The sequence below is a fragment of the Alternaria hordeiaustralica genome (genome assembly GCF_023758085.1).
Source record: "Alternaria hordeiaustralica strain BMP 2776 chromosome Unknown scaffold_5, whole genome shotgun sequence".
Taxonomy (NCBI): Eukaryota; Fungi; Ascomycota; class Dothideomycetes; order Pleosporales; family Pleosporaceae; genus Alternaria; species Alternaria hordeiaustralica.
This window is the reverse complement of record NW_026056777.1, coordinates 487440-511283: the sequence shown is the minus strand read 5'-3', so window position 1 is coordinate 511283 and position 23844 is coordinate 487440. Positions and strand designations below refer to the sequence as shown.

At 53.5% G+C, this 23844-nt stretch overlaps 13 protein-coding genes across 13 annotated transcripts; 6 read left to right on the top strand and 7 right to left on the bottom strand.

Annotated features, from left to right (window-relative positions):
* Positions 1 to 403: 403 nt before the first annotated feature.
* Positions 404 to 1626, bottom strand: J4E84_003498 (uncharacterized protein; the record flags this gene model as incomplete). Its single annotated transcript, XM_049386110.1, has 2 exons — positions 404 to 1234; positions 1285 to 1626. The coding sequence occupies 2 exons, from the start codon at positions 1624 to 1626 to the stop codon at positions 404 to 406; spliced, it is 1173 nt and encodes a 390-aa protein (XP_049245959.1).
* Positions 1627 to 1901: 275 nt separating this feature from the next.
* On the bottom strand, positions 1902 to 2766 carry J4E84_003497 (uncharacterized protein; the record flags this gene model as incomplete). Its single annotated transcript, XM_049386109.1, has 3 exons — positions 1902 to 2353; positions 2409 to 2642; positions 2697 to 2766. 3 exons carry the CDS (start codon positions 2764 to 2766, stop codon positions 1902 to 1904), a joined length of 756 nt encoding a protein of 251 aa, XP_049245958.1.
* A 308-nt stretch (positions 2767 to 3074) lies between these two features.
* On the top strand, positions 3075 to 3980 carry J4E84_003496 (uncharacterized protein; the record flags this gene model as incomplete). The annotated part of the gene is made up of 2 exons (XM_049386108.1): positions 3075 to 3097; positions 3161 to 3980. 2 exons carry the CDS (start codon positions 3075 to 3077, stop codon positions 3978 to 3980), a joined length of 843 nt encoding a protein of 280 aa, XP_049245957.1.
* Positions 3981 to 4274: 294 nt separating this feature from the next.
* Positions 4275 to 5652, bottom strand: IDH1 (isocitrate dehydrogenase (NAD(+)) idh1; the record flags this gene model as incomplete). The annotated part of the gene is made up of 5 exons (XM_049386107.1): positions 4275 to 4359; positions 4409 to 5312; positions 5363 to 5437; positions 5492 to 5549; positions 5620 to 5652. 5 exons carry the CDS (start codon positions 5650 to 5652, stop codon positions 4275 to 4277), a joined length of 1155 nt encoding a protein of 384 aa, XP_049245956.1.
* A 1253-nt stretch (positions 5653 to 6905) lies between these two features.
* J4E84_003494 (uncharacterized protein) lies at positions 6906 to 8746 on the top strand (the record flags this gene model as incomplete). The annotated part of the gene is made up of 4 exons (XM_049386106.1): positions 6906 to 7085; positions 7135 to 7630; positions 7681 to 7886; positions 7994 to 8746. 4 exons carry the CDS (start codon positions 6906 to 6908, stop codon positions 8744 to 8746), a joined length of 1635 nt encoding a protein of 544 aa, XP_049245955.1.
* Positions 8747 to 9240: 494 nt separating this feature from the next.
* On the bottom strand, positions 9241 to 9779 carry J4E84_003493 (uncharacterized protein; the record flags this gene model as incomplete). Its single annotated transcript, XM_049386105.1, has 4 exons — positions 9241 to 9339; positions 9464 to 9510; positions 9565 to 9658; positions 9744 to 9779. The coding sequence occupies 4 exons, from the start codon at positions 9777 to 9779 to the stop codon at positions 9241 to 9243; spliced, it is 276 nt and encodes a 91-aa protein (XP_049245954.1).
* A 153-nt stretch (positions 9780 to 9932) lies between these two features.
* Positions 9933 to 10554, top strand: J4E84_003492 (uncharacterized protein; the record flags this gene model as incomplete). Its single annotated transcript, XM_049386104.1, has 3 exons — positions 9933 to 10182; positions 10320 to 10448; positions 10502 to 10554. 3 exons carry the CDS (start codon positions 9933 to 9935, stop codon positions 10552 to 10554), a joined length of 432 nt encoding a protein of 143 aa, XP_049245953.1.
* A 276-nt stretch (positions 10555 to 10830) lies between these two features.
* On the bottom strand, positions 10831 to 11901 carry J4E84_003491 (uncharacterized protein; the record flags this gene model as incomplete). Its single annotated transcript, XM_049386103.1, has 1 exon — positions 10831 to 11901. One exon carries the CDS (start codon positions 11899 to 11901, stop codon positions 10831 to 10833), a length of 1071 nt encoding a protein of 356 aa, XP_049245952.1.
* A 742-nt stretch (positions 11902 to 12643) lies between these two features.
* On the top strand, positions 12644 to 14864 carry J4E84_003490 (uncharacterized protein; the record flags this gene model as incomplete). Its single annotated transcript, XM_049386102.1, has 2 exons — positions 12644 to 14569; positions 14640 to 14864. The coding sequence occupies 2 exons, from the start codon at positions 12644 to 12646 to the stop codon at positions 14862 to 14864; spliced, it is 2151 nt and encodes a 716-aa protein (XP_049245951.1).
* Positions 14865 to 15343: 479 nt separating this feature from the next.
* J4E84_003489 (uncharacterized protein) lies at positions 15344 to 16386 on the bottom strand (the record flags this gene model as incomplete). The annotated part of the gene is made up of 4 exons (XM_049386101.1): positions 15344 to 15428; positions 15483 to 16054; positions 16109 to 16161; positions 16305 to 16386. The coding sequence occupies 4 exons, from the start codon at positions 16384 to 16386 to the stop codon at positions 15344 to 15346; spliced, it is 792 nt and encodes a 263-aa protein (XP_049245950.1).
* A 609-nt stretch (positions 16387 to 16995) lies between these two features.
* On the bottom strand, positions 16996 to 18390 carry J4E84_003488 (uncharacterized protein; the record flags this gene model as incomplete). The annotated part of the gene is made up of 4 exons (XM_049386100.1): positions 16996 to 17286; positions 17334 to 18094; positions 18250 to 18282; positions 18354 to 18390. 4 exons carry the CDS (start codon positions 18388 to 18390, stop codon positions 16996 to 16998), a joined length of 1122 nt encoding a protein of 373 aa, XP_049245949.1.
* Positions 18391 to 18856: 466 nt separating this feature from the next.
* On the top strand, positions 18857 to 19596 carry J4E84_003487 (uncharacterized protein; the record flags this gene model as incomplete). The annotated part of the gene is made up of 4 exons (XM_049386099.1): positions 18857 to 19062; positions 19130 to 19258; positions 19319 to 19487; positions 19552 to 19596. 4 exons carry the CDS (start codon positions 18857 to 18859, stop codon positions 19594 to 19596), a joined length of 549 nt encoding a protein of 182 aa, XP_049245948.1.
* Positions 19597 to 20580: 984 nt separating this feature from the next.
* J4E84_003486 (uncharacterized protein) lies at positions 20581 to 22383 on the top strand (the record flags this gene model as incomplete). Its single annotated transcript, XM_049386098.1, has 3 exons — positions 20581 to 20601; positions 20691 to 20813; positions 20959 to 22383. The coding sequence occupies 3 exons, from the start codon at positions 20581 to 20583 to the stop codon at positions 22381 to 22383; spliced, it is 1569 nt and encodes a 522-aa protein (XP_049245947.1).
* Between the last annotated feature and the right edge of the window lie 1461 nt (positions 22384 to 23844).

Genomic DNA, 23844 nt, shown 5'->3' with positions numbered 1-23844 from the left:
TGATTGGCTGGTTGGAATTATTCGTCGTTGGCGGGGATGTGTAAGGACGGGAAAAGATGATGTAGGCGTTCGGGCGGAAGTCGGAAGCGAGCGCCTCCGCTTTAGGTTCTCTCACCAAGCAACTGCACCTCTCACTTGCCCCTTGCCTAGATAATCAACACCTGCGCACGAACAAAAGCAGTCATGCGACGCATTTGGCAACCTATAAACTCGCAGGCTTTGACCGTCATTTCATTGCAATCCAGGTACTATCTCAATCTCGGCAAGTTAAATCGGGAAAGCATATCCTACACAGAAACCCCCAAACAGGTCTGCAGCCTACATCAAGATGAAAGCATGCAAAGTAGACGACGTAAGGTCAACGTAGACTCCAGGGTGCACATCTCGCCACGAGACAAGCAGTCTAGTCAACCTCCATATCCATATCCTCATCTCCGTCCACCTTCGCAACCGAACTTACACCCCGCTTCTCTACACGCCTCTTGAACTTGTCCTTCATATTTGCAGGCCGCGCGCTCAACACGCCCAAAGGCGAGCCGCTCCCAACCATGAGCTTACTCTGATCCACGTTTCCAACACCGGCCTTCTTAGCTGCTCTCCTACGCTCCATACCCGCCTTGCGCTCCGCCGCCAATGACCTAGCAGTATCCCCAATCTCGATCAGATCCTGGTTCGCGCTCTTGACCATGTTGTAGGCGTTGCGGAAGTCGGCGTACTCAGGACCTTGGATGTCGTCGCTGAATGCTTTTTGGTCTGCTTCGGTCCAGGTCTTGAATTCGTGGGCGAGGACGGCTGCTACGACGAGTTGCTGCAATACGCCGTCTTCGTCTTTACAGATACGAGAGGGGCTACCTAGAGGGGCGAAAGTGGCGCTGATCGCTTCTTTGATTGCGGAGGGAGTTTCGTTGCGCACGTTAATGAAGAGCTGGACGAGCTTAGTGTGGGCAGCTGACTTCAGCGCGTCGTAGTTGAGCTCTTCAGCCAGAGCGTACATGTGGAGATGGAAGGTGTAGTCGTGGATGTCGACTAGAGCGGTCGTAGCGGCGGTGGGCGGGTTGACATCTGGAATAACAGTTGCGTGATAGAACTTGAAGTTCTTCTGAATGAGCTGCTTGCTACCGTCCCGGACGACCAGGTAGTCCGATGTGTAGATGAAATTGACGATTCGGTCCATGAGGATAGGATGGAAGTGGGGCGGCAAGTTGACGAACTCTGGTGGGTTTGGAATTGTTGCCTGGTCGTGTTAGTCTCAATCATAGTAAACATCAAGACGGGAAAGCTTACACCACCAGGAAACAGTCCCTCTTGTAAAGCCTTCGGGCCGCCAATCAACATGACAGAATGTACTTTGAACTCCACACCAGCGGCGGTAATCAGATTGAAGTCGCGGCCGATAGGCGTCTCTAGTAGAAATTGAACATGATTGGCCTGTAACTTCTTCGCAGCAGGTGGATGAGCGTAGGGTTTCTTGAAAACCTTGCACAAGAGATTGCGGGCGCTGCGCGTATCGATCTTCTCTGGCTGGATAGACGCAGTCTCGCGCTGCAGCATCGGCACCTGGGGTACCTGGGGTACCTGGGGCACTGGAAGCACCTTGTATGTGCGTGAGGGATGTACGTCGTCCATCGCGAATGAAGGTGTAGGAATAGTAAATCAGAGATCCCCAAAAGTGTCTTGTGGCGCGAAGTTGAGGTGGGAAGTGGGGTGAGACAAAGTGAAGGCCTGTGGGTTTGGAAGTCGCGTGCGCTATATCGTTTGGCGCTTTTCACGACAATGGCGCAGTTTTCGCAAAGTGAAAAGACACAAGTGCAGGCACGTAGGCAAACCGACCAATCCGCGATAATCTTTTGCATGAAGCATCCACATTACTCGTACAGTCGTATCCCACAGAGACCCAGCTCTTAGAATGTTGGCCTTGTTCTCTCACCCTTCCACAACCCCATAACCTCTCCTGTTTCTCCAACCCACTCTCTGACGCCAGTGACAACAGCCTTGGCCATGCCAGCGTTTGTTCCACTTCTCGCCCTCCTCTTTCCTTCCGTGCCACTACTGGCTCCACCGACGCCAATGCCTGTTCCGGTTCCGTATGATGCTGGTGCTGTCCCTGGCGTGATGTAGCTGCTACCATCTCCGGTCGCGTACTCCGAGCCCATCGAGGGGAGGACATTCTCGCCGGCAGACAAGGAGACGAACAACGCGAAGGGGACTAGCCAGACGCAGAGACCGAAGTAGGATGCGATTTCGGTGAAAGTAGGGATGTTGGCATCGCGGGAGTAGGGATATGAGGAGTACGAGTTCGCCGGCGGAGCACTGAAGTGGCGGAACCAAAGGTAGTGATTCGCGATTACAAGAGCTGGACATGATGGTCAGCATTGCGCCGGTAGAGACTTCCAAGCATCATAGCATACCACAAGAGGCCAAGAAGAGTGGATCCGTGAGCTTGACAATAGGGAAACGCCTCAGATTCTGCGCATAGATGAAATGCGACCCGACACTCAATGCGCTGAGCCCAATTGGAAACCTATCGACTACGAGAAGGAGTGTTTGTATGCCAACGACGCCATAAATGAGTCGATATAGCAGTTTCTTGGCGAAGACGGTATGCTCCTCGACGAGTTCAGAAAGGTAGTACAGGCCGGAAGCTACGTTGCGTTAGCCCCATGAAGCCAAAGACCGAGAGCATCACAGCAAAGTACCTATCGCAAGCGTCAGGAACGCGAAGCCCAGGATAACGCCGACATATCCAAGCAGCGGTAATATCCACATGTTGACTTTTGGCACACTTCAGGGGAATGCGAAGAGAGATGAAGTGTGGAAGGCTGGAAGTTTGGCCGCGGCACGATGAGGTCAGTCCAAAGGTGGCATCAAGGCTAGCGGAGAAACCCGTGGACCCGCGCCAGAGTGTGGGGTCCAACTCCAAAAAGTCGTGCGAACTCTTGGCTGAAGGTGCGTCGAGCAACTGACAGTCCACGCTCGCTTTCGACAATCACTGCGCAAACAAGTCTCATATTTCCACGCGATAACAAGAGTACTACTGTCGTTTGTCCAGCGATTCAGAGTTAACAACCGCAATCATGTCGCGCCCCGAAGACATCCTGTACGCAATTCTCCCAACATCGCAAATCGCATAACGAAGAACACGACGCTTACACTTCAGCAGACCGCCCGACCTCTTCTACAATGACTCCGAATCGCGCAAATACACCACCTCCTCTCGCATCCAAAAGATCCAATCCACAATGACCCACCGCGCCCTCTCCCTCCTCGCGCTCACCTCGCCATCCATGATCCTCGACGTCGGCTGCGGCTCCGGTCTCAGCGGCGAAATCCTGTCGCATTCCGCTGAACAAGGCACACCCGGTGGCCCTCACGTATGGATTGGTTTCGACATCAGCGCATCCATGCTGGGCGTTGCGCTGGAGAAAGAGGTAGAAGGAGATTTGCTGCTGGCAGACGCGGGGCAGGGTGTGCCGTTCAGGCCGGGAACTTTCGATGCGGCGATTAGCATCAGTGCGGTTCAATGGCTGTGTAATGCTGAGACGAGCGAGGAGAGTCCTGCGGGCAGGTTATCGAGGTTCTTTAACCAGCTTTATGCGAGTTTGAAGAGGGGAGGGAGGGCGGTTTGTCAGTTCTACCCCAAGAACGATGCGCAGAAGAAGATGGTGGCGCAGGCGGCGATCAAGGCTGGTTTCGGTGCGGGTCTTTTGGAGGATGATATGGGGACTAAGAGCGCGAAGACGTATCTTGTTCTGACCGTGGGTGGTGGCGCGCTGGATGGGGACATCACAGGTGTTGTGAGGGGCATGGACGGCGTCGACGTCGAGGATGCACGGAGAAAAGCCAAGGGCATGAAGAGGGGCGAGGAGCGCAAAGGCAGCAAGGCATACATCATGAAGAAGAAGGAGCAGATGGAGAGACAAGGCAAGGTCGTCAAGGCCTCGTCCAAGTACACTGGCAGGAAGAGGAGGATCCAATTCTAGATATACCCACATCACGATGACGATGTTACGCATAGCACGGAGTTCTGGGTCTGGCATTTTCACGAGGGTATAAGAATGGTCAATTCAATCATGCAGCATGCTATATACCACCTACAAGTACAGCTCTATTCACATTCCAGCTGGTAGTTGTACAAGTGCCATTGCGTCCAATCGTTAAGAAAATATGTTATTGCTCCATATCCTAGGTTAACCCAATGTGAGCCGAGGCCTAGATGTGACGGTATCATCGCGCTAGATCAAAGCTTAGCAAACACGAAGATCATGATGGCTAAATCATGCCTTCTCCATCTGGTTCAGGACTGCGCGGGTGAACTCGTGGGTGGTGGTGTTGCCTCCCATGTCGCGTGTGCGGGCGGTACTACACGATGTTAGACGTATGTTGCTCTTCAAATGGAAATCAAACTTACCCGTCAGCAATGACCTTGTAGACGGACTGCGAGATGCGGTTGGCGTGGTCATCGAGACCAATGTGACGGAGCATCATGGCGGCGGACAGGATCAGAGCAGTGGGGTTGGCCTGGTCCTTGCCCTTGATGTCGAGACCGACGTGACGGCATCCAGGCTCGAAAACGGCGACGTTGCGGCCCATGTTGCAACCAGGAACGATACCAGGACCACCAACGAGACCAGCACCGATGTTGGAAAGGATACCTCCGTACAAGTTGGGCATGACCATGACGTCGAATTGCTGGGGCCTTGAGACACACTGCATGGAGGCGTTGTCGACAATCATGTCGTTGGTCTCGAGAGTGGGGTAGTCCTCACCAACCCTCTTGACGGTGTTGCGGAACAGACCATCGGCGAGCTTCATGATATTGGCCTTGTGGATGCAGGTAACCTTCTTGCGGTTGTTGGCGAGCGCAAAGGCGAACGCAAACTTGGCGATGCGCTCCGACTTCTCACGGGTGATGATCTTGAGCGACTCGACGACGCCGTTGACCGACTGGTGCTCGAGACCAGAGTATTCACCCTCGGTGTTCTCACGGATGATGCAGAAGTCGATGTCCTTGTGGCGCGTCTCGTAACCGGGGATGTTCTTGAGGAGGACGATGGAGGCGTAGATGTCGAGCTCTTGACGGAGAGCAACGTTGAAGGAACGGTGGCCGGAGCGCTCGACGGGCGTGTGGAGGATACCCTTGAGACCGAGCTTGTTGCGCTTGAGCGAGGCAATGGACTCGCGGAGGAGCTCCTCGGAGTGGACGTTGCCAGAGTCGACACCAGAGACGTCGACCTGCTCCCACTCAATGGGAACATTGTCCGCCTTGAAGATCTCCTTGACCGACTCGGAGACCTCAGCACCGATACCGTCACCTGCGCATGTTCAGAATCTATATCCATTTATAGGCGGCTATCGCGCATACCAGGGATCAAGGTAACAGTGTATTTGCCGCCGAACTTGGTGGGCTTGAAGATGTCCTGGTTGACCGTGGCCATTGCTGTCGCCGCGTTAGACTCTGCATTTTTGAATATCTTTTACGTGGTATTCGTACAGCGGGTAGCCATGGCGGGTGCCCATCGGGAGGCAGGCTTCGCGCCCCGCAGGAGCGTCTGCACAGGCGCATTAGCACTCGAATTCCCACCGCGCCCGCCAATTGCGGGCGCATCGTCTTGCTCGTACCTGCGCTGTTCTTTGGGAGGTCCTCGACAACATGGTGGAGTTGCGGCGTTGGGCTGGTGGTGAGGGATTTGAGGTGGAGAGAAACAAGCTGAAGCTGCCGTCCCCCGAAAATGCATCCGAACCGAAGGAAGAAACCGCGCTTGGCGAATGACCACATCCGTCCTTCCGCCGCGGCTCGCTCTCTCTATTATCTCCGACGCAGGGCACCATCCATGGATTCTTTCACTCGTTCCGATAATTGCTTCTTTCTGTTTTCGCAGCTGTTGTACTTCGGATGTTTCTTTCCATTTTCACAGTCGCAGTGCCTGCCTAATTCATCACAGCTCCATTTGCATGTGATCGCATGGGCAACGAGTCGCATGTTACAACAGAATTCATCTGATAAGCGGCGATGGAAAATCTCACGCTCACAGGGTCAGTGTACAATGGCCCGTTAACGTGATCTTCCCATAGTATGCTAAATGTCCTCTTCATATCATTCTACAAGGGTGGCAGAGCCCACAGGTTGGTTATGACAGTCTACTTTGAGAGCAAAAGAGGGAATCATGTCCAGTTGCTCTTACAAATAATGTACCATTTGGACTCTTGGAGACGTGCTGCTCCGTAGAGCAGTCTAGATTTGATGCGTTCTACGAGTTGGTCTAGTTACATCAGCCGGCACGTTCGTCTGAGTATATGAGCGCTCCTAAGGTGACTCTCACTTATGCTTTGGCAGACGTGGCAGCCCCTGGCATCACAGCGTTTCTCTGGCATGTGTCACCCAACTGACTATTCTCACCTTCACCTCGCCACTCTGCCGTCTTCATCACGTCTTCCAATCTTTAAGACGCACCCTCTTCCTCTCTCTTCACCCCTTCCCATCTCGGATATCTTCTATTATCTTCGGTCTCATACCAAGCTTTCTTCTCCAGGCTCACGCTGCCCCTAGTGGCCCAAAACAGCAGGCACGCGACTACCGAAGCCCCAAAGCGCGTCAGGCAGCGGCGAAAGCGCGCATACCGCCAGGTATCCTCGACCTTCCGCGCTGTCAGTACTACTCATATGAGACTCTGTCGGCGAGCATCGATCCAGTTTGCCGCATAGACACGTCTTCTGCCAATTCTCACGAACGTACTCAACTAGCTCGCGTCACATATAGTACGATAACGACCTCCGCACTACTCAATCGAGCAGCCCATTCTCATTGATCACTGATTCACTCTGGGCTCACGCGAGGGAAATCACCGACTCTTCACCAAACACGTCTTAACTACTCTGAATTCACGTCTTACACAACATTCTCAAATATGAGAGTGGTTGAGAAGGACACCGACAGAAAGGCCCAGGTCAACATCTATGTCAAGGGTCGGGTTCAGGCTCTCCAGGAATATGGAGAGTACGTGGACCCGAGAGACAACGCGATATGCTGTTATGTACCCATTGATGAGGGTCATCAGCCTAAAGTGGGCGGCAGGTTCTCCGGCAAGGTAACTATCACTTACATAAACTCATCAGAAGTTTCTGACAAAATCACAGACTTTGGCTATAGCTTACGACACGTTTGTGGATGGGATACTCCGCAAAGTCGGCTCCCATGTGGCTAAGTCAGTGATCCTACACAATAGGAAACTGGACACCGAAACCTTCCTATACAAGACCCCAAAAGGGATCATCGATACTACTATCACGGTGGCTCCACTTGAGCATGCTGCTACTGTTCAAGATGACGCCGCGGAGACAATCGGAACCATCGAGCTGCGACTGTACATCACCCGCCAACTGGGAGACTGGCACGAGATTGGCAAAGTAAAGAAGTACTACGCCCATCAAGGTGATATGAAAGACAGGGATACGGGTGGTATCGAGCGGAAAGTAGGCTACAACCGCATAGCTCCCATTTTCAGGATGTCCTTCGAAAAGGACACTACTCCACTGGAGGATAATCAACCGAAAACCTACCAGCGTAGGGCGGATGCGAAACGCCCAGGTACAGAGCCGTGGGCTATATTTCGCTTCCACTATCGAACTGAAGGTTAGCTTGCTAGACTGGATTCTGGCTATCAGGCTAACGTGATATCTTAGCTGAAATTCTCAAGGAGAACATGTCAATGGGTTTTGACCCTGACGACAAAGATATAGGCGAAGCACATACTCTAGTGCTGGAACCTCTTCCTCCTCTTACCATAGGCGCAAAGCCCTTATCGAAGAATGACGGAGACGCCTCGTCGCGATCGGAATCGCCGATGCTTCCCACCACGCCAGCAAAAAGCGCACAGCCGATACCAAAGGTAAGAGAAACGGTTTCCCAACTTTACCTTTCTACAGTTCTATCTCTGCGTCACTTCAAATTCTCAAATCAGCCTGATTGTTGCCTGCTCCTGACATCTACCTATAGATATCCTGCCCCATCAAGAAACCTGGACCTCCACCAAATCCCTCCGAGGCTACCACGATGTCATCCCCTAAAGATCAAGCACAGACTGCGACCCCCGAAGCGCCTTCTATACCGACGGCCGATATGACTGCGAAAGTACCCTGCCTTCCAGAATCAAGCACCAAGCCCGCAAATGCGCACGCAGAGAAATCTGTAGCCGTAGCCAAGGCGACTACCAATAAGCCTTCCCCGTCGCCACTTGACCCAGCAAAGAAGAGTCCGCAAACGCCCAGTACTCCAGCACAGAAGGAGGCCGCAAAACCAGCACCTGCCACTACCAACACTACCAGCGGTCAGAAGAAGTCGGATACGCCCCCCGTAGCAGTCATACCAGCCAAACGTTCATCTACCACCACCAACGGTATAACACCACCAGAGCCAAAGCGTACGATGCCTACGCCTACGCCTACGTTACCTATCGCCCAGCCTGTAGTACCGCGCTCCTCTACACCCAAGACGCTTTCGATCGAACGACAGCTCGCAGACCAGCGAAAGAAACTCGAGGACATGCGCAAGAGGCGTGCGGAGACCGCTAAGAAGCAGGCAGAGATCGATGAGCAGATGGGACCCTACAAGCAGCGAATGGCGGAGGAGCTGGACCGTCTCAACGAAGCGATGATGGAGGAGGAGAGCGCGTACAATGAGGAAGCAGAGCACTATAGCGCTAGTGTTGAGGTTCTGCAGGAGTTCAAGAAGGCGGATGGTGGCAACTAGTATGAGGCTGAAGTAACGAAATGGGCCAAAAAAAGTGTTGGAAGGAGTACGGCGTTGATGCGATATGGTGAGCCCGGGAGGAAGTCAAGATTTTTTATGCTTTGGACGGATGGACGATGGCTCAGCCAGACGACTACCGTGGTATTCTGCAGGAGTTACTTGGCGAGAAATACGATGAGGCCTGGAGATATTCGAGGTTGATTTGACGTTCAATCGGTGAGCAACGGCTCAGCGAGGCGACTACCAAGGTGTTTTGCAGGAGTTATGGAGGGGAAAATATGGTGAGGCCTGGAGGTAGTCGGGGTTGATTTGGTGTTCAATCGGTGAGCAATGGCTCAGCCAGGCGACTACCAAGGTGTTCTGCAGGAGTTATGAGGGGATGCTTAGTCGACTTTCAATCTGGCTCATGAGTCAAGGGTCTCTCGATATGAGAGAAGTTTGTAACTAAGCCTGCAATTTATTTGGATTGGATAGACATCTTGGACTACACATGCTTATTGACCTGGTGTCCGTTCCCTGGCTACCCTCATATTCGCCTTGATCCGCTCTAATAGCTCAGCGGTTGTTGCGACAGGGGAGGGGTGTAAATTTCTCTGATGTTGCGTTAGCATAAAGAAGACCAACGGCGTGTACGTCAGTGTGAAGAAGGCATTCATCGCTGGAAGGTAGCCAAACTATCATGTGTCCTTCGTCACACCGAGGCTTTAGATAACTTACGTGCTTGAGCCAGGTAACACATTGATCGTGTGTCCATGTTTCTGGATCTTTATTAATGTCAGTAAGTTCCCATGTTGATATGTTGCTATGGAGTAACTTACCGCCAGTAGGGTCTTGACTAGGGAAGATGTCTTGTCCCCAGATACTCCATGCTGCTACACCAGCGACGACTGCAGCAAAAGCGAAGAACGGGCCCTACATAATCTTAGCATACGGCTGCAGTGGCGTGTAGAAGGCCCACTATGTAAAGCAGATGCCAGGAGAGCCATGAGTAACCTACACGTTGTTGCACCGCGCGATCGATGGGGGTCGGCATGCTGAAGGGTGGAAGTTGGTCGTATGTGCGTGTGTGAAAAGGAGCTCAAGGTCTTTCGTCAGCGTGCGAGATGAGGTTATGAGTTTGACAAGTTTCGATAAGAATTGCAGCAGTTATAGGGTCGTAGGCAGCACTGTTTCATGCGACGCAGCCATGGCGTTCCTGGTTTACGCCACACTCGTCGTCACCCCACCAGGCCCGAAGCAGCAACGCTTGCGGGCAGCCCCTTCGCAGCCCGTGCGTTTCAAGCGAGTCCACAGCATTTTTGGCCTGTGCCTAGGCGTCTCCGAACTTCACGATCCCGAACTCCAACGACCCGTCCACACACAAATCGTCAAGATGCCTTCCGAAGTTTCCGACATCAAGCAGTTCATCGAGATCTGCAGGCGCAAGGATGCCAAGTGTACGTCTACCACTTTTGCCGGGGGAGGCTGCGGTCGCAGTAGGAGGAGGGATTGTGCACGATGAATGCGAGCCGCAGAGACCTGCGACGATCGAGGCAGCGAACGTGATGAGAGCACTGGACTGACATTATTGCAGCCGCCCGCATAAAGAAGAACAAGAAGGTCAACAACATCAAGTTCAAGGTCCGATGCTCAACAAACGTCTACACCCTCGTTCTTAAGGACACCGACAAGGCCGAGAAGCTCAAGCAGAGTCTGCCCCCGGGTACGCACATCCCCAATATCCCAGCGCCAATGACACGAATCTAACAACCGCAGGTCTTACCATCACCGACGTTGGCAAGAAGAACCCCAAGGGCAAGCACGCATAAACGGATCGAACGCATGAGGGACTGAGGACAGAAGTGTGCAAGGACATCAACGCACGGTGCGCACGAAGCACGAAGGCATGGGCGGACGGCGTCTCAACGGATAAATTTTGTTCAATGGCATCACGGAACCCTTCACACTGGGTTACCACCAGGAATGAAAAAAGTCAAATTTCATTCCGAACATCACAGCCTGTTCTCGACGTGCACCAAGAATCATTATGTATCATGGTCAATTTCGCTGAACAGCTAGTTACAGAGTCGCTACCGATAGGGCTACTAATACAGCGATTGCTTCGGCTTCTGTCCTTGCTTCACGTTGAACTTGTACTGATCCTTGCGGTCCAGATACACGACCTTGCTATCCAGACCCGCCGCATGTACCGCCTTCTTGAAATCATCCAGCGGACTCAGGAACACATCGTAATCGTCGTAATGGATTGGAATCGTCAGGTCGGGATTGATGAGCTGCATCAGCTGTACACCCTGCTCGGCATCCATTGTGACCATCAGCAACGGCATTTTAGGCCCGGGGATCGTGGTGCCTCCCAAGTGGACCAGCATCAGGTCAATGTTCTGGTCCTTGTACCGCTCAGGGATCTCCTTGAGCTCGTCCACCATCAGCGTGTCGCCAGAGATGTAAATCCTGTATCCGTTCTCGAAGTCGCTACCGTCACTAGAAGAACCATTTGAGTACCCGAGTTCGACCATCCAGCCATTGGTAGGTGGTACGGCGCCAAGAATATCGTTGGCAACGTTCAGTGGACCGGGGGGTACATGCTTGCCCGGCACACCTGTGACTTTGATGCTAGGCTTCGGACCGCTTTTGTTTGTTTGGTCTGACTGCGATACATCTAAGAGCAAGCTGTTCCAAAAGTCTAGCGCATGCACATTCTTGAACGACTCCTCGCCTTTGCCTGTCAAGCATTCCTTGGCATGTGGTGTAGTGATGATCGGGAGTCCCTTTGACAGTTTCTCCTCTACTTCTCGGTCGAAGTGGTCTTCGTGGTAATGCGACAGCAAGATTACATCAATTCTCGGTAGCTCTTCCAAATCGATGGCGGGGTTCGTTTGTCTCGTCGCACCGACGCCGGGTCCCAGGTGAACGTGATCGCCAGCATGTAGGAAATTGGGATCAGTGAGGATTCGGATGCCTCCCCATTCTAGGATTGTGGTGGCAGTTCCAACGAAGAAGAGGGAGGCATTCGTTGCAGCGTCTGGGGCGTTTTGGGGATGGATTTTGGTCTCTTTGGCGTCGGGTAGAGAGGTAGGAACATCGGTGTCGAGTTTCGTAGGTGGACCCGAGCCGTCTGGTGTAATTTGAATGCGCTTCATGCTTGCACCTGACATTGCGTTTCGCTTGGTGAGATGGTTATGGTAGATGAAGAATCGTATCGCTTCGTCTTGCTCTTCCGTAGATGCACTCTTGATTGTGACTTGCCGATGCTAGGCGTCTCTGTTCTATGTACTGGTGGGGAAGGTGTGCGAGCAATGCGAAAGCAACGGTGTAAGGGTAGGCAGGAAAAGAGAGCAAAGAATAGGAAGCGCATCTCGTCCTTGGTGTAGAACGCCATCACGTAACGCGCAGATAGCAATGACGACAAGACGCGGTAATCGTAAATACTGCAGGGTGGGCGGTGATCATAAGAACAATGCTCGAGTACTTCTGGAAACACATTGCCGCATCGCAGCTGCTGTTGATATACCTAGGTACCTCATCGTGCTGCATTTAAATTTGGGTGCGGAAGGAGGCTATACTGTGCCTGTGCCTGAGTACGCGTGTCCTACCTGTGCCACAAGGAAGAGCGATGCTTGCGAGTTGCAACGAGGCTGAGTTTTGAAGGTGGAGCTTCCCCGTTGAACTCCGCTGTAGCTGATGTTTCCTGAGATGCGGACCCCTGTCTAGCCAAGCTATCTGCATCGGGGATGAGCAATGAACACCTGGCGAGTCAGACAGAGGGCGCTTTGAGCATTGCTTCCCAAGTCGACTGGAGTCTGGAGCAAGATGACAAGTTATCAGACTTCGCAAGGGTGAAATACACTCGCTCCGCCTGGTCTGTTGTTTAATCAGCACTACGCGTCGCGCCGCCTCATGAACTCGACACGCGACCCGTTCAACCTCCGCAGCAAAACAGCATTCAAGGCACCCTCCGCCTTCGCCGTCCTCCAGAACGCCGCCAACAAGAAAGCCTCGCAAGCCGTCGAATCGACCAAGCAGGCAGTCGAGGCCACGAAACAGGCGATCCAGGACTCAGACATGTCCTTCGCCATCCCGCGCAACGTACCCAATTTCGAGAGCGCGCAACGAAAGTTTGAAGATAATGTTTGGAACAAACTACCGGGGAACGAAAAGGGCTTGCCAATGTATAAGGACAAGCCTTCGGGGAAAAGCTATGGATATGGCGGTGGTGCGAGGGGAAGGAAAGGCTTCCTGCGGAGTAAGAGGGGCATGTCGCTGATAGCACTGGTAGTGCTGGGGCTGTTCTACTGGTTCGGATGGTCTAGTGGTGGCACAAACGTGGGCACAGTACAAGACGAGAAGGATAGGGGCAAGAGCTTGTTATCAAACATAGGCGGAAGTGCTGCCGGAAAGAAGAGCAAAGTTGACTGGGAGAAGCGGAGACAAGCAGTCAAAGACGCCTTCCTACTGAGTTGGAACGCGTACGAGGAGCATGGCTGGGGTTATGACGAGTACCACCCCGTTTCGAAGAAGGGTCGATACATGGCTGAGCCCAACGGTCTGGGCTGGATCATCGTGGACGCACTCGATACTCTCATGATCATGAACCTCACCAAAGAACTCACGCACGCACGGCAATGGATTTCTACGAGTCTCGATTACGACAAGAAGCAGGATGTCAATACCTTCGAGACAACTATACGCATGCTTGGTGGTCTGCTGTCTGCACACTACTTGCAAGAGACGCTTCCGGGCCTGAAGCCAGAGAACTCGAACGAGGAGGACCTTTTCCTGGAGAAAGCCACCGACCTGGCTGATCGTCTCATGGGCGCGTACGAGTCACCTTCGGGTGTGCCCTGGGCCAGTGTGATCCTAAGAGACGCTAAAGGCGAAGCCTCGCACGCTGACGGCGGTGCGTCCTCCACAGCAGAAGCCACCACTCTCCAACTCGAGATGAAGTACCTAGCGTTCCTCACAGGTGAGGCACACTACTGGGATGTAGCTGAGAAAGTAATGAAAGTCGTGGACGACAACGGTGCCAAAGACGGTCTCCTACCCATCTTCATCTACGCAGACAAAGGCACCTTCCGCGGAAGCGAGATCCGATGGGGCAGCCGTGGAGACAGCTACTACGAATACCTCATCAAGCAGTACCTGCAGACCCAGAAGCAAGAACCAGTCTACCAAGAGATGTGGAACGAGTCGCTAAACGGCGCAAAGAAGCATCTCCTCACATACACGAAGAACAGCCACTTCACCGTCCTAGCAGAGCGACCAAGCGGTATAGAAGGCAAACTCCACCCCAAGATGGACCACCTCGTCTGTTTCCTACCTGGCACGATCGCCCTCGCTGCAACCGGCGGTATTCCCCTCGCCGAGGCACGCAAACTACCCACCTGGGGCAAAGCACAAGAAGAAGACATTACCCTCGCCCGCGAACTCACAAAAACATGCATGGGCATGTACAAAGTAACCGCCACAGGTCTCGCCCCTGAAATCGCCTACTTCCAGCTCGATGACCCGCCCAAGATGTACCGCACCGAGATCCTCGCGTCCAAATCCGAGCTCGACACCAGTGTTCCCGACGGCGAGGGCTGGAAGAGCGATTTCGACCTCAAGCCAGCTGATACGCATAACCTCCAACGACCAGAAACGGTAGAGTCGCTCCTGTACATGTGGCGCATAACCGGCGACGACATCTACCGCGAATGGGGCTGGGATATGTTTGAAGCTTTCGTCAAGCACACTATCGTAGAGGACAATGGCGGGTTCTCCAGTATCGGTGATGTGACCAAGGTACCTCCTCCGTCGCGAGACAACATGGAAAGTTTCTGGCTTGTAAGTTCTTTTCCCCCTTCGTTTCCATATTTTCAAAACTGTTAAATTGCTTTACTAACGCATCATGCAGGCCGAGACACTCAAATATATGTATCTCCTTTTCTCCCCCGACGACCTCCTCCCTCTCGATCAAATCGTCCTGAATACCGAAGCGCATCCGTTGCCTCGCTTCGACGCAAGCAAGAAGAGATTTAAGACGGGCTGGGAACGTATACCGCGGGACGACAACGGTAATCTTGTGCCCAAGGGCGAAGCTAAACCGGCGGAAACCAAGGCAGAAGACAAGACGACTTAGACGTGTTGATTCAGATAAAGCACTTTGTGGGATTCGTAGAACGCGCATCTATTGTTTTATGGGGTCTAGGATCTGGCAGCAAGCGTCTGGATACGTTTGTACATGCATGAGTGGCGCTATCACGTTGGTTAGTGGTATCTGTCGTAGACTAGACATGCACATAGGCTCGAATGCGCATGTATTCCTAGCCAAACTCGCGATATAGAGATGTTAAGATGCGTGTTCCATTAATACTATCAACTCCAGTGATGATGCCAGCAATTCGTATATTTGCGTAAACATAAAACACGTAAATCGTAATTCATAACCCCATTCAGTCCGTCTCCCAAGTGAGGGGTATCCTACGCTCGCTCACGTATTCATAACCGGGGATGCGGTGTATGCAGTGCTACGTTCACACAGGAGAACGAGTCCGTGTTCTTAATCTCCATAGCATAGGGCCCGGCCAGGACTTCCTTCGATACAGATCACAGCGGGTACTAACGCTCCTGTGACTGTTCGTCGCCTATACGTGGCGGGCTCTTGGAGTGGGCGGAGGGATTCCTAAACGGCGAGTGACTTCCTCTGCACAAACGTTAGCTTCTTCTCTGCAGTCGTACTCAAGCATGAGAAACTTACGAGCGTCTCCGCTTGCCCTCGTCTCTCCTCTCTTCGATGACCTTGAGCATAGTTCTCCGTCCATCCTTCGCGTTGATGTGTGCATCCCGCATGCTCATGCTAACCTTCTTGCTCGCATCGGCCCGAAGCAGCCTCTTAAGCAGTAAATGCCGCATGAGCACACAAACGAAGACGCCGCAGTCGCTGCCGTTCTCTTGCTGCGGACTATCATTCATAGGGATAAACCGCAGTCGTTTGCCCAACAGTTGTTCCAGCTTCATAGTCGTACTCCGCGCTTCCCGCTCGTTGGACTGGGTCATGGAGTCGTAGTGGAAGGACACGCCGTCGATGATGGACACGAGGAGGAGGGACCAGTGCGAGCCACCTTCGGCTTGTGTGACATCGGTGTTGTCATTTATCGGCAGGAAGACGTGGGTCGTGTGGCTGAAGTTGGGGAGGACTTCTTTGAGGGAGAGGGGCTCGGCGCTTTGCATGAGCATGTAGGACATGGAGGGGCGGAGGAGGACGATGGAGGCCTTGGGGAAGGCGTTGAGCTCTTCGCGCTCGAGGTATTCTTGCCAGAAGGCGATTGCCTGTTGATGCGTTAGTCATGACTGTGGTGGATTGGGAGGAAGTGGTATGCGCACATTGTCCGTGAGCCAGTCATTAGACTTGATACTGTCCAAGTCGGCTCGCGTCACTGTAGTCGTCAGTATGGTCGTTGATTAGTCAAAAGCGCATAGAAGCGCAAGTCAAGGAATAGGCGACGCGTACACACCCCTCACATCGTGATCTACTATCAGTCAGTCTTCACCCTCTTGCACTCTCTCGATGCAGACTCACAAGAAAGATAGGCCTCATCCGGACTAGGATCACCCAAGTGGCGCCTCGCCTTGTCGCGAATCCTCGAAAACGATCCAGGCATGTTGCACCCGGTTGCGATGTGACTCTATGGATGGATCGTGTGGCACCGGCGTGCCAGTTATTCTGTGCGAGGCGGTAACTGCCGAAGGACTAATCGAGGGTGCGGGCCTCGTGGGTATGCGGAAGGGTAGGGATGTCGGGTGTCTGTCTCGTTGCACTGCTGGGTAGACGCGCGCTCGAATGATGCAGATGCAGGTGGGTTCTGCGGGTGAAAAGCAGGGATGACGTATGCGTATGGGGCTAGACTGCGTGGGGGTGTCGAGGAAATAGTTCTGGCCGCCTCGGCACTTATACTCCTGGGGCACCAACACCTTTAACGCGAGATATCGCCGTTGCAAGCTCCGCGTTTCCGGTGTTGTGATCGTCTTCTTCGTTTCAAGCACGTGGTCTTGCTGTCGGGTGTTTGGGTTGTAACAGTCGCGTCTAAGTATAGGACAAAGCAAAAGCGGAGATGTAATCCACGTTTGTTTTGTTCAGTCTCACACTGTTCACAATTCCTTCATGTAGATTTAAAAGGTCAACCTGGGGCGGGTTGTAACCATGGTGGCAATCATTCAGACTTTTGCGATTTTTAAATGGTACACGCTTGAACCTTGGTTGACACGCCTTTCTAAGGCAGTTGTCCAACTATCTTGGCACCATTTGCCTGATCTTGCTTTCCGAACTGCTCTGGCCTCTGTACCTTGAACAGCCAGCCCTGCTTGTCCTCGATTTTTCCTTGCTGAATACCCTTCAAGGTCGACAGGAGCTTCTTGCACGCTGGGCCTGGTTCTTGTTGTGCCTCTGCGTATGTGAACTTGTCGTCCTTGGAAGGCAGAGTAATGGATTTGATAGGTACAAGAGCCGCCGCGGTTCCAGCAGCAAGGACCTCGTCAAAGGACTTGAGTTCGTCATAGGCGATCTGAAATTGTTAGCTCACCGTACCCATTGACAGAACATTTGTAGTACCTCTCGAGACTCAGCTTCCCAGCCAAAGGATTCTGCGATCCTGAGAACACTGTCTCCTGTGACACTCTGGATGACGTTCTTGCTGTTGGATGCGACGAGTTTGACCTTGTCGCCGTCCTTCTTTACGCCAATGAAAGCAGATGTCGAGAACTCATCAACAACGCTCCTAGTCTTGCTGTCCAAATGCAGGGTAATACCATAGCCTGCCTTGTACGCCTTCTCGCTATGCCGTAATACTGGAGCATAGTTGCCGCCGACCTTTGCCGATCCAGTGCCCTCTGGCGCGGCGCGGTCAAAGTCCTCAAGAATAACCGCATCTACTGGGTTTGAGCCATGGTAAACACCAGTTGGGATGCAGTAGACTACAAAGGTGTACTCCTGGGGTGGATTCAGGCCCAGTTGCGCCGAGCTACCGAAAAGCAGTGGTCGGATGTACATTGCGGCGCCTGTTTCATGTGGCGGTACGTACGCCGCGTTCATTCCCACGGCCATACTGCAGCAGGCGAGGAAATGGTCTGTCGGAACCTCAGGAATAGAAATGAAAGACGCTGAGTGCTGCATCCTCTCGGCGTTTTTGCTGGGCCTGAAGATGTTGATAGTGTTGTTTGGTGCACGGAAAGCCTTCATGCCCTCGTAGCACTGCATTCCGTAATTCAGGCCCGGTGCCATACCGTGGATTCGTAGGAATGGGTCTTCGACGAAGACTGGAGGGGTCCATTTTCCGGTCTCCTTAGAGTAGTGTGATTCAACATGGCCAGCGACTTTACGAAGTTAGGAGATACTCAAATGCGTTTTATGGATGACTGTGTGGTGGGGGTGTGAGAACGCTGCAAAAGTAGGCTTTCTAAGGTTGCCTACTCTTCCAAGATTGAACGCAGACAAGTGCTCAAGTTATTTACGGCAGGGTAAGCCTTACCTTCCCGGATCTTGAAACCCACGTTACTCCAGTCTGCGGTTGAATTAGCACGGGTCTTTGCGGCGTGTGGAACGTCCCGACGACCGGGGTAGCAATTGACATACCAATGGTGTCGACTGGTGGAGGAGGAAAGTCTGACATTGCTGTTGAATTTGAAGTGGTTTGGGGTGTCGTGTGCTGAAGTGCGAGTCAATATGCAGGTCAGTCAATTGGCGATTCCAAAGTTTTGAACGCTTTCGGAGGCTCAGTAAGCTCAGCCCTACTGCGATATCGGATGACGTAGCCCGGTAATATCCCTCGGCAGCCGTCGCAATGTATCAAAAGCCCACCCGCCCGCAAATTGTAGATTTCCCATGGCGGAGAGCCCTGACGATGTTGTTCCAATGCGAACTAGCTTCGATCGCGCAGACGTACCTGCAGATTACCCGCGCGTGGTGGGACCACTCGGGCGTGATGCTGCGAAGCCCCAATGCTTGGCGTTATCTGAGGCATCGCGTGCGTGGCCATGGATGGCAGCCTTTCACATTCTACAGTGAACCATGGAACGCTTCCTACCGCCCTAACACCTCGCTTTCTCGTCTCAGAGAACTAGTATACCTACTCTACAATGATCCGCATTACTGGCCTCCGGGCTAGATTCGTCGTCTTTGCCCTAGTCGTGTTCGCCCTCTGTTCATTCATTCTAGTAGGACCCTACAAGGTGACACCAGCACACTTAGCATCGCCATCGACCGAGAAGAAACTAGGCCGTACCAGTGAAGCTGTGCTCACAGGACATGCCATCGCGCCAAAACTAGAGAATGCGACGGCGAAGTACGTGCATCACGGCCTGCGCGGGCATCACACAGGTCACAGGAGGCAGGCTGACAAGCAAATGCAGGGCAGAACTCGGTCGCGCCGCGTGGAAAGTCCTACACACAACGTTCGCTCGTTTCCCCGAAAGCCCTACCGACGAGGAGCAAGAGGCGCTGCGGTCATATGTACACCTGTTCCAACGCCTATACCCCTGGTATGTCTTACACTGCTCGGCGTTCAATACATAGAGGTCACGCGCTGACTGGGATTTCAGCGGAGAATGCGCAGAGCACTTCGGACAAGTACTTGCCAAGTACCCTCCCCAGGTCTCGTCACGGACAGCGGCTGCCATGTGGGGTTGCTACGTACACAACATCGTCAACAAGCGGCTGGGGAAGCCGGAGTTCAACTGCGAAGACATAGGCGACGCGTATGATTGCGGTGTAAGTAGTGTCCCTGTACGAACCACATGTGAGACATGTACTGACCGCGCACACCAACACCCAGTGTGGAGACGACGATCCGACATCGAACAAAGACACAGCTGCATAAGACCCCGGATGATAAAGCGCTAGAGTGGCAGAGAGATCAGCAGGCAAGCGCATCGCCTTGAAGGATACACTTGACAATGTATCCTTTACGACCGCAAAAGCCCCATGTTGAAACATGCAGGTTGTGTTTGCATGCAGGTTGGGGTTGGATGGCGCAGCGGACTTGATGCGCAATGCCCGAGACATTGCGCTGCGCAGACGGGTCGCGTCTTGGTCACGATACATTATTTGCGGGTACCTGCTACGCCGCAAATGGCTGCTCGCGACCTGGGAGGGAGCCAATAAGCCAATAGTCAAGACGATAGCTGAAAGATATCGACGGAGCAGCTCCGGCCTTCCCGGCAGATCGCAGAGTTCGTCGGCGGGGTTTCACACGGCAGTGTCTCGCAGTGGCTTTGTGGTGGTGGGATGTAAACCGGACTCGAAATTGCCCTAGCAATGCCCTAGCGAATGAATGTTCAAGAGATCAGCCTTCGGACAGGTACAGCCCTGTCGCGAGGAGAGCCACCAAGAGGCCCTTATCAAGCATGATAGAAGGATGGTAGAACGAAGCATCGCACTCTACCTGCGACACTGTGCCCCTCTGGACCGTGTGTGATACGAGTGCGTCATGGCACTTTGATGCTCCAGGTCGGCGAGCCATTGAGAGAAGGCCCTGGTCAGCCCACCAAGCCCACCAGTTCGGCGGGCGCGTGGCTCAAGTGCAGCGATTCGCAGGCGCTAACGGGCTGCAGCTGCGATGCGCGGTCAGTTGATGTATTTCGGGAGAGTCGCGAGGCGCGCACTGTCACAGGGGCCTGTTCCCAAAGCAACTTAGCGCTGTACCGACTTTTGTTGTATCCCAAACAACTGAAACCTTCCCTGGGCCAGCGAGGGGTGATAACGACGCGGCGCCCCCTCCCCACACCGACTCTTCCATCCTCTCCTCCATTGACCGTCTGCCAGCTGTTCACCGCTCCTTGCCCATCGAAACCGCATTCCCACCATGGTGTCGTTCTCCTGCGAGGTACTTGAGCCCCATGTCCCATGTTTACCTCTCCCCCACCATGCGCCCCTGCCGTAGCCATGCATCGTATGCTGACTGTGACGGCTTAGAACTGTGGAGACGTCCTCACAAAGAAGAAGCTTGACGGCCACCGCAACCAATGCTATGGCGCGTCCTTTACCTGCCTCGACTGCATGGTGCACTTCCCGGGAACTTCCTACAAGTCCCACACGGTACGCATATGCTTCTCCTGCCCTATATGACGATCTGCCGGCCTCGAAACAACGCCTATCGATTGCTGCACGACTTGCGCCAGCACTGCGCATTGCGCCGTGTTCGATTTTTCATTGTTCAAAGTGGCTGACAGACGCGAAACAGGCCTGCATAACCGAAGACCAGAAGTACCAGGGCAAACTCTACAAAGAGAAGAAGAAGGGCCCGCAACAGAAGCGGGACAGCGCCTACCACGACAACTCGCAAGCACTCACGCCCCACAATGCATACGTCGAAGACGCGCGCGACGATGGCAACGCCGTCGCAGTCGTGGATGCCCCGCCTCGCGCACCCACCCCTCCGCCAGCTGCGCATTCGCTAGGCTATCATGAGCAGGCCGCGATTGAAGCGCCCAATGTCTTCGATTTCCTGGACCCTTCCTCGACGCCCAATGTTCCGAGAACGACGCACATCGATGAAGCGCGCATGCTGGAAGACAGTCAGCCGCCCGCATACGACGAGCAGTACATGCCCGCAATCGCAGACGTTATGAAGTTCCAGGTAGCCGATGACGACGAGTCCTTTGCACAGAACGGATTCTCGTACGGGACTGAGCAAGTTCGCCCTTCCCGTGAGCGTTACGACTCGTACGCTACGCCTGCTCCCAAGTCGAAGCACAACAGGACAAAGTCGGGCGATACCGATGTGGAGACAACGTCGAAGAAGACCGATCGCAAGCGCAAGCGCAATTCGCCCAGCGAGCTTGACATGTCGGCGATCCGCGCCCAAGAGGAAAGGGATACCACAATGGCCGATGCCCCCGCGATGCTCCACTCTGGTCTTACTGGAGGACTGAACAAACTCCTTGCCCGCCCTGAGTTCCCGCCTTCGCCAGATGACTCAGGTGACTACGTCAACTCGCCTTTGAGCCCGATGAAACGCGTTAAGCAGGGCAACTCCAAGGCTCTTATGCGCGCGCAGCGAGAATACGAGGCAGAACAAGCAAAGCAGCGCAAGGCTGACATCAAGGCACGTGAGCAAGCAGAGAAGAAGGAAAAGGAGAAGGAGAAGGACAGAGGCCGCGATCGTGACCGGAAGGAGAATAAGGAACGCAAAGAGCGCAAGGCCAACACTGCTCTTGTGAAGATCAGGCCTAAGAAGAAGCGGGAGGATTCTACCACAGAGGTTCGTCGCATCCGCCGCCGCCAATACTCGTCCTCGGTGTCGCCCGCACCGCGAGAGCGCAAGCCCATGAAGGCCATTGAGTACCACCGTTCGGAAACAAACTCTCCCGAGCCAGATGGCCAAGGCCAGCTTATTGTGCGCCCTAGTGGAGACGTCGCACATGCCTCGGCAGACTTCGATGCGCGCGCGGGGCTGTTCATGTCCTTCATTACCAAAGGACCAGACTCTGAGCGCGGCATGAGTGTCAACAAGGCTCTGAAACGATACCACCGCGAGCGCTCCGAGCAGCGCGATCGTGCGCCCTCCAAGGCGGAAGAGGAGAAAGAGCTCTGGAAGGATCTGCGCCTCAGAAGGAACGACAGAGGCGAGATCGTCTTGTTCTTCGCTCCCGCCGAGGCTTCCTGACTAGACGGGGATCCGGATCTGGACATCATCATACGCATGCGCGCGTGGTCTTGTTCTGATCCGACACCTAGTCAGGGATCCGACGACATGATCGATGTCTGACAAAAATTGGGGGAAAAAGAGCCTCGTCGAGGTTCGGAGTGACTTGGCGATCGGCCTTGTACGATACCAGTTGCTTCACACATTTCTTCCTTTTAGATGATACCCGACGTCAAGTCAACGGTTGTTTCGGGTGGGCTTGGTATACATGTACTCGTACATGTCTTGTTCTGGACTTGGTTCCTCCTGTTGTACTTTCTACATTCGTATGTCTTACTGTTCGCATGTACGTATTCTTACGGCCGTCATCTGTTTGCGTTGCTTGCTTTGGTATCTTTTGGCCAAACCACCTGCCCTAATATTCCTTGGGCTGGACCCACTCCGTCCTCTCGGCGTTGGGTCCTTCAGTATGAATTATGTAAACATTACTACAAGTCCGCGCCCCACGTTCGTTCTTTGGTGACAAGCTGTCGCAGTGACTGGTTCTGGTCGGATCGCGTTAGACACTTTGAGGGTTGAGTTATTTGCGCAATCGACGGCCTCAAGGATAGTCTACGTCAGTGACGTGCTCGAGCAGAAGGGGAAGTGATTGCGCAGAGCCGCAAAGACAAAGGAAGAGTGAGGCTCGCTAGCTACACATCTGTATGAGTGGAGTGCATGCATACAAGTACAAACTACTGCAGCGTCTAGCGCAGGGACAGCGTAAGGCGCAGTTCCTCTAACGGCTCGGTGATGGTCGCATGCCGTGATAGACCGGCATACAAGGCAACACGTCAGGCTGCTTCTCGCTTGGCAATACATAGCGCGTCCATTCGAGATGTCGTTTACTTAGAAGGGCTAGATAATCGCTTGACCCTGGCATGTCTGTTCACGACAGTCTGGGGAGGGCGTTAAAGAACGCTACCTCTGAACCGAGGTGTTTTCATCCCACGCGGCAATCTTGCCGTCGCGCGAGAGTTGCAACGACGTCTCCCCAAAAGGGTCAAGGTGTTGCTTCAGCTCGGCAAACGTAGGCTTTACCCTCAGCCTGCCCAGGCACCTGCACACCTGCTGCAGGCAATCGTCCTTCTGAACCCCACAGCACTGTTCGACAGATTGAGCACTTACCACCTCGTGGAAATGTCGAAGAGAAAAAATGTGTAACAACGCCCTGGTACACAGAGAGGCATACGCACGGCCGGAGTTTATCAAACTAGTCCCATCGTCCACAGCCACGATGGGGCGGAGTTTTTCCAGAAGCCTGCCTCTTCAGACATGGTCTACCAAATTCGCGCAAATGGGTAAAGCCGACATGCTGGCACTACGTCGCAGGGTGCTCACGTTGCAAGCTCTGATTCGAGCTCCATTCCATAGTATACAGCGGGGAGACGTAGCCGGCAAAGCACGGTGACAGGGCTATCACAGATCGAGTTGACCGGCCAC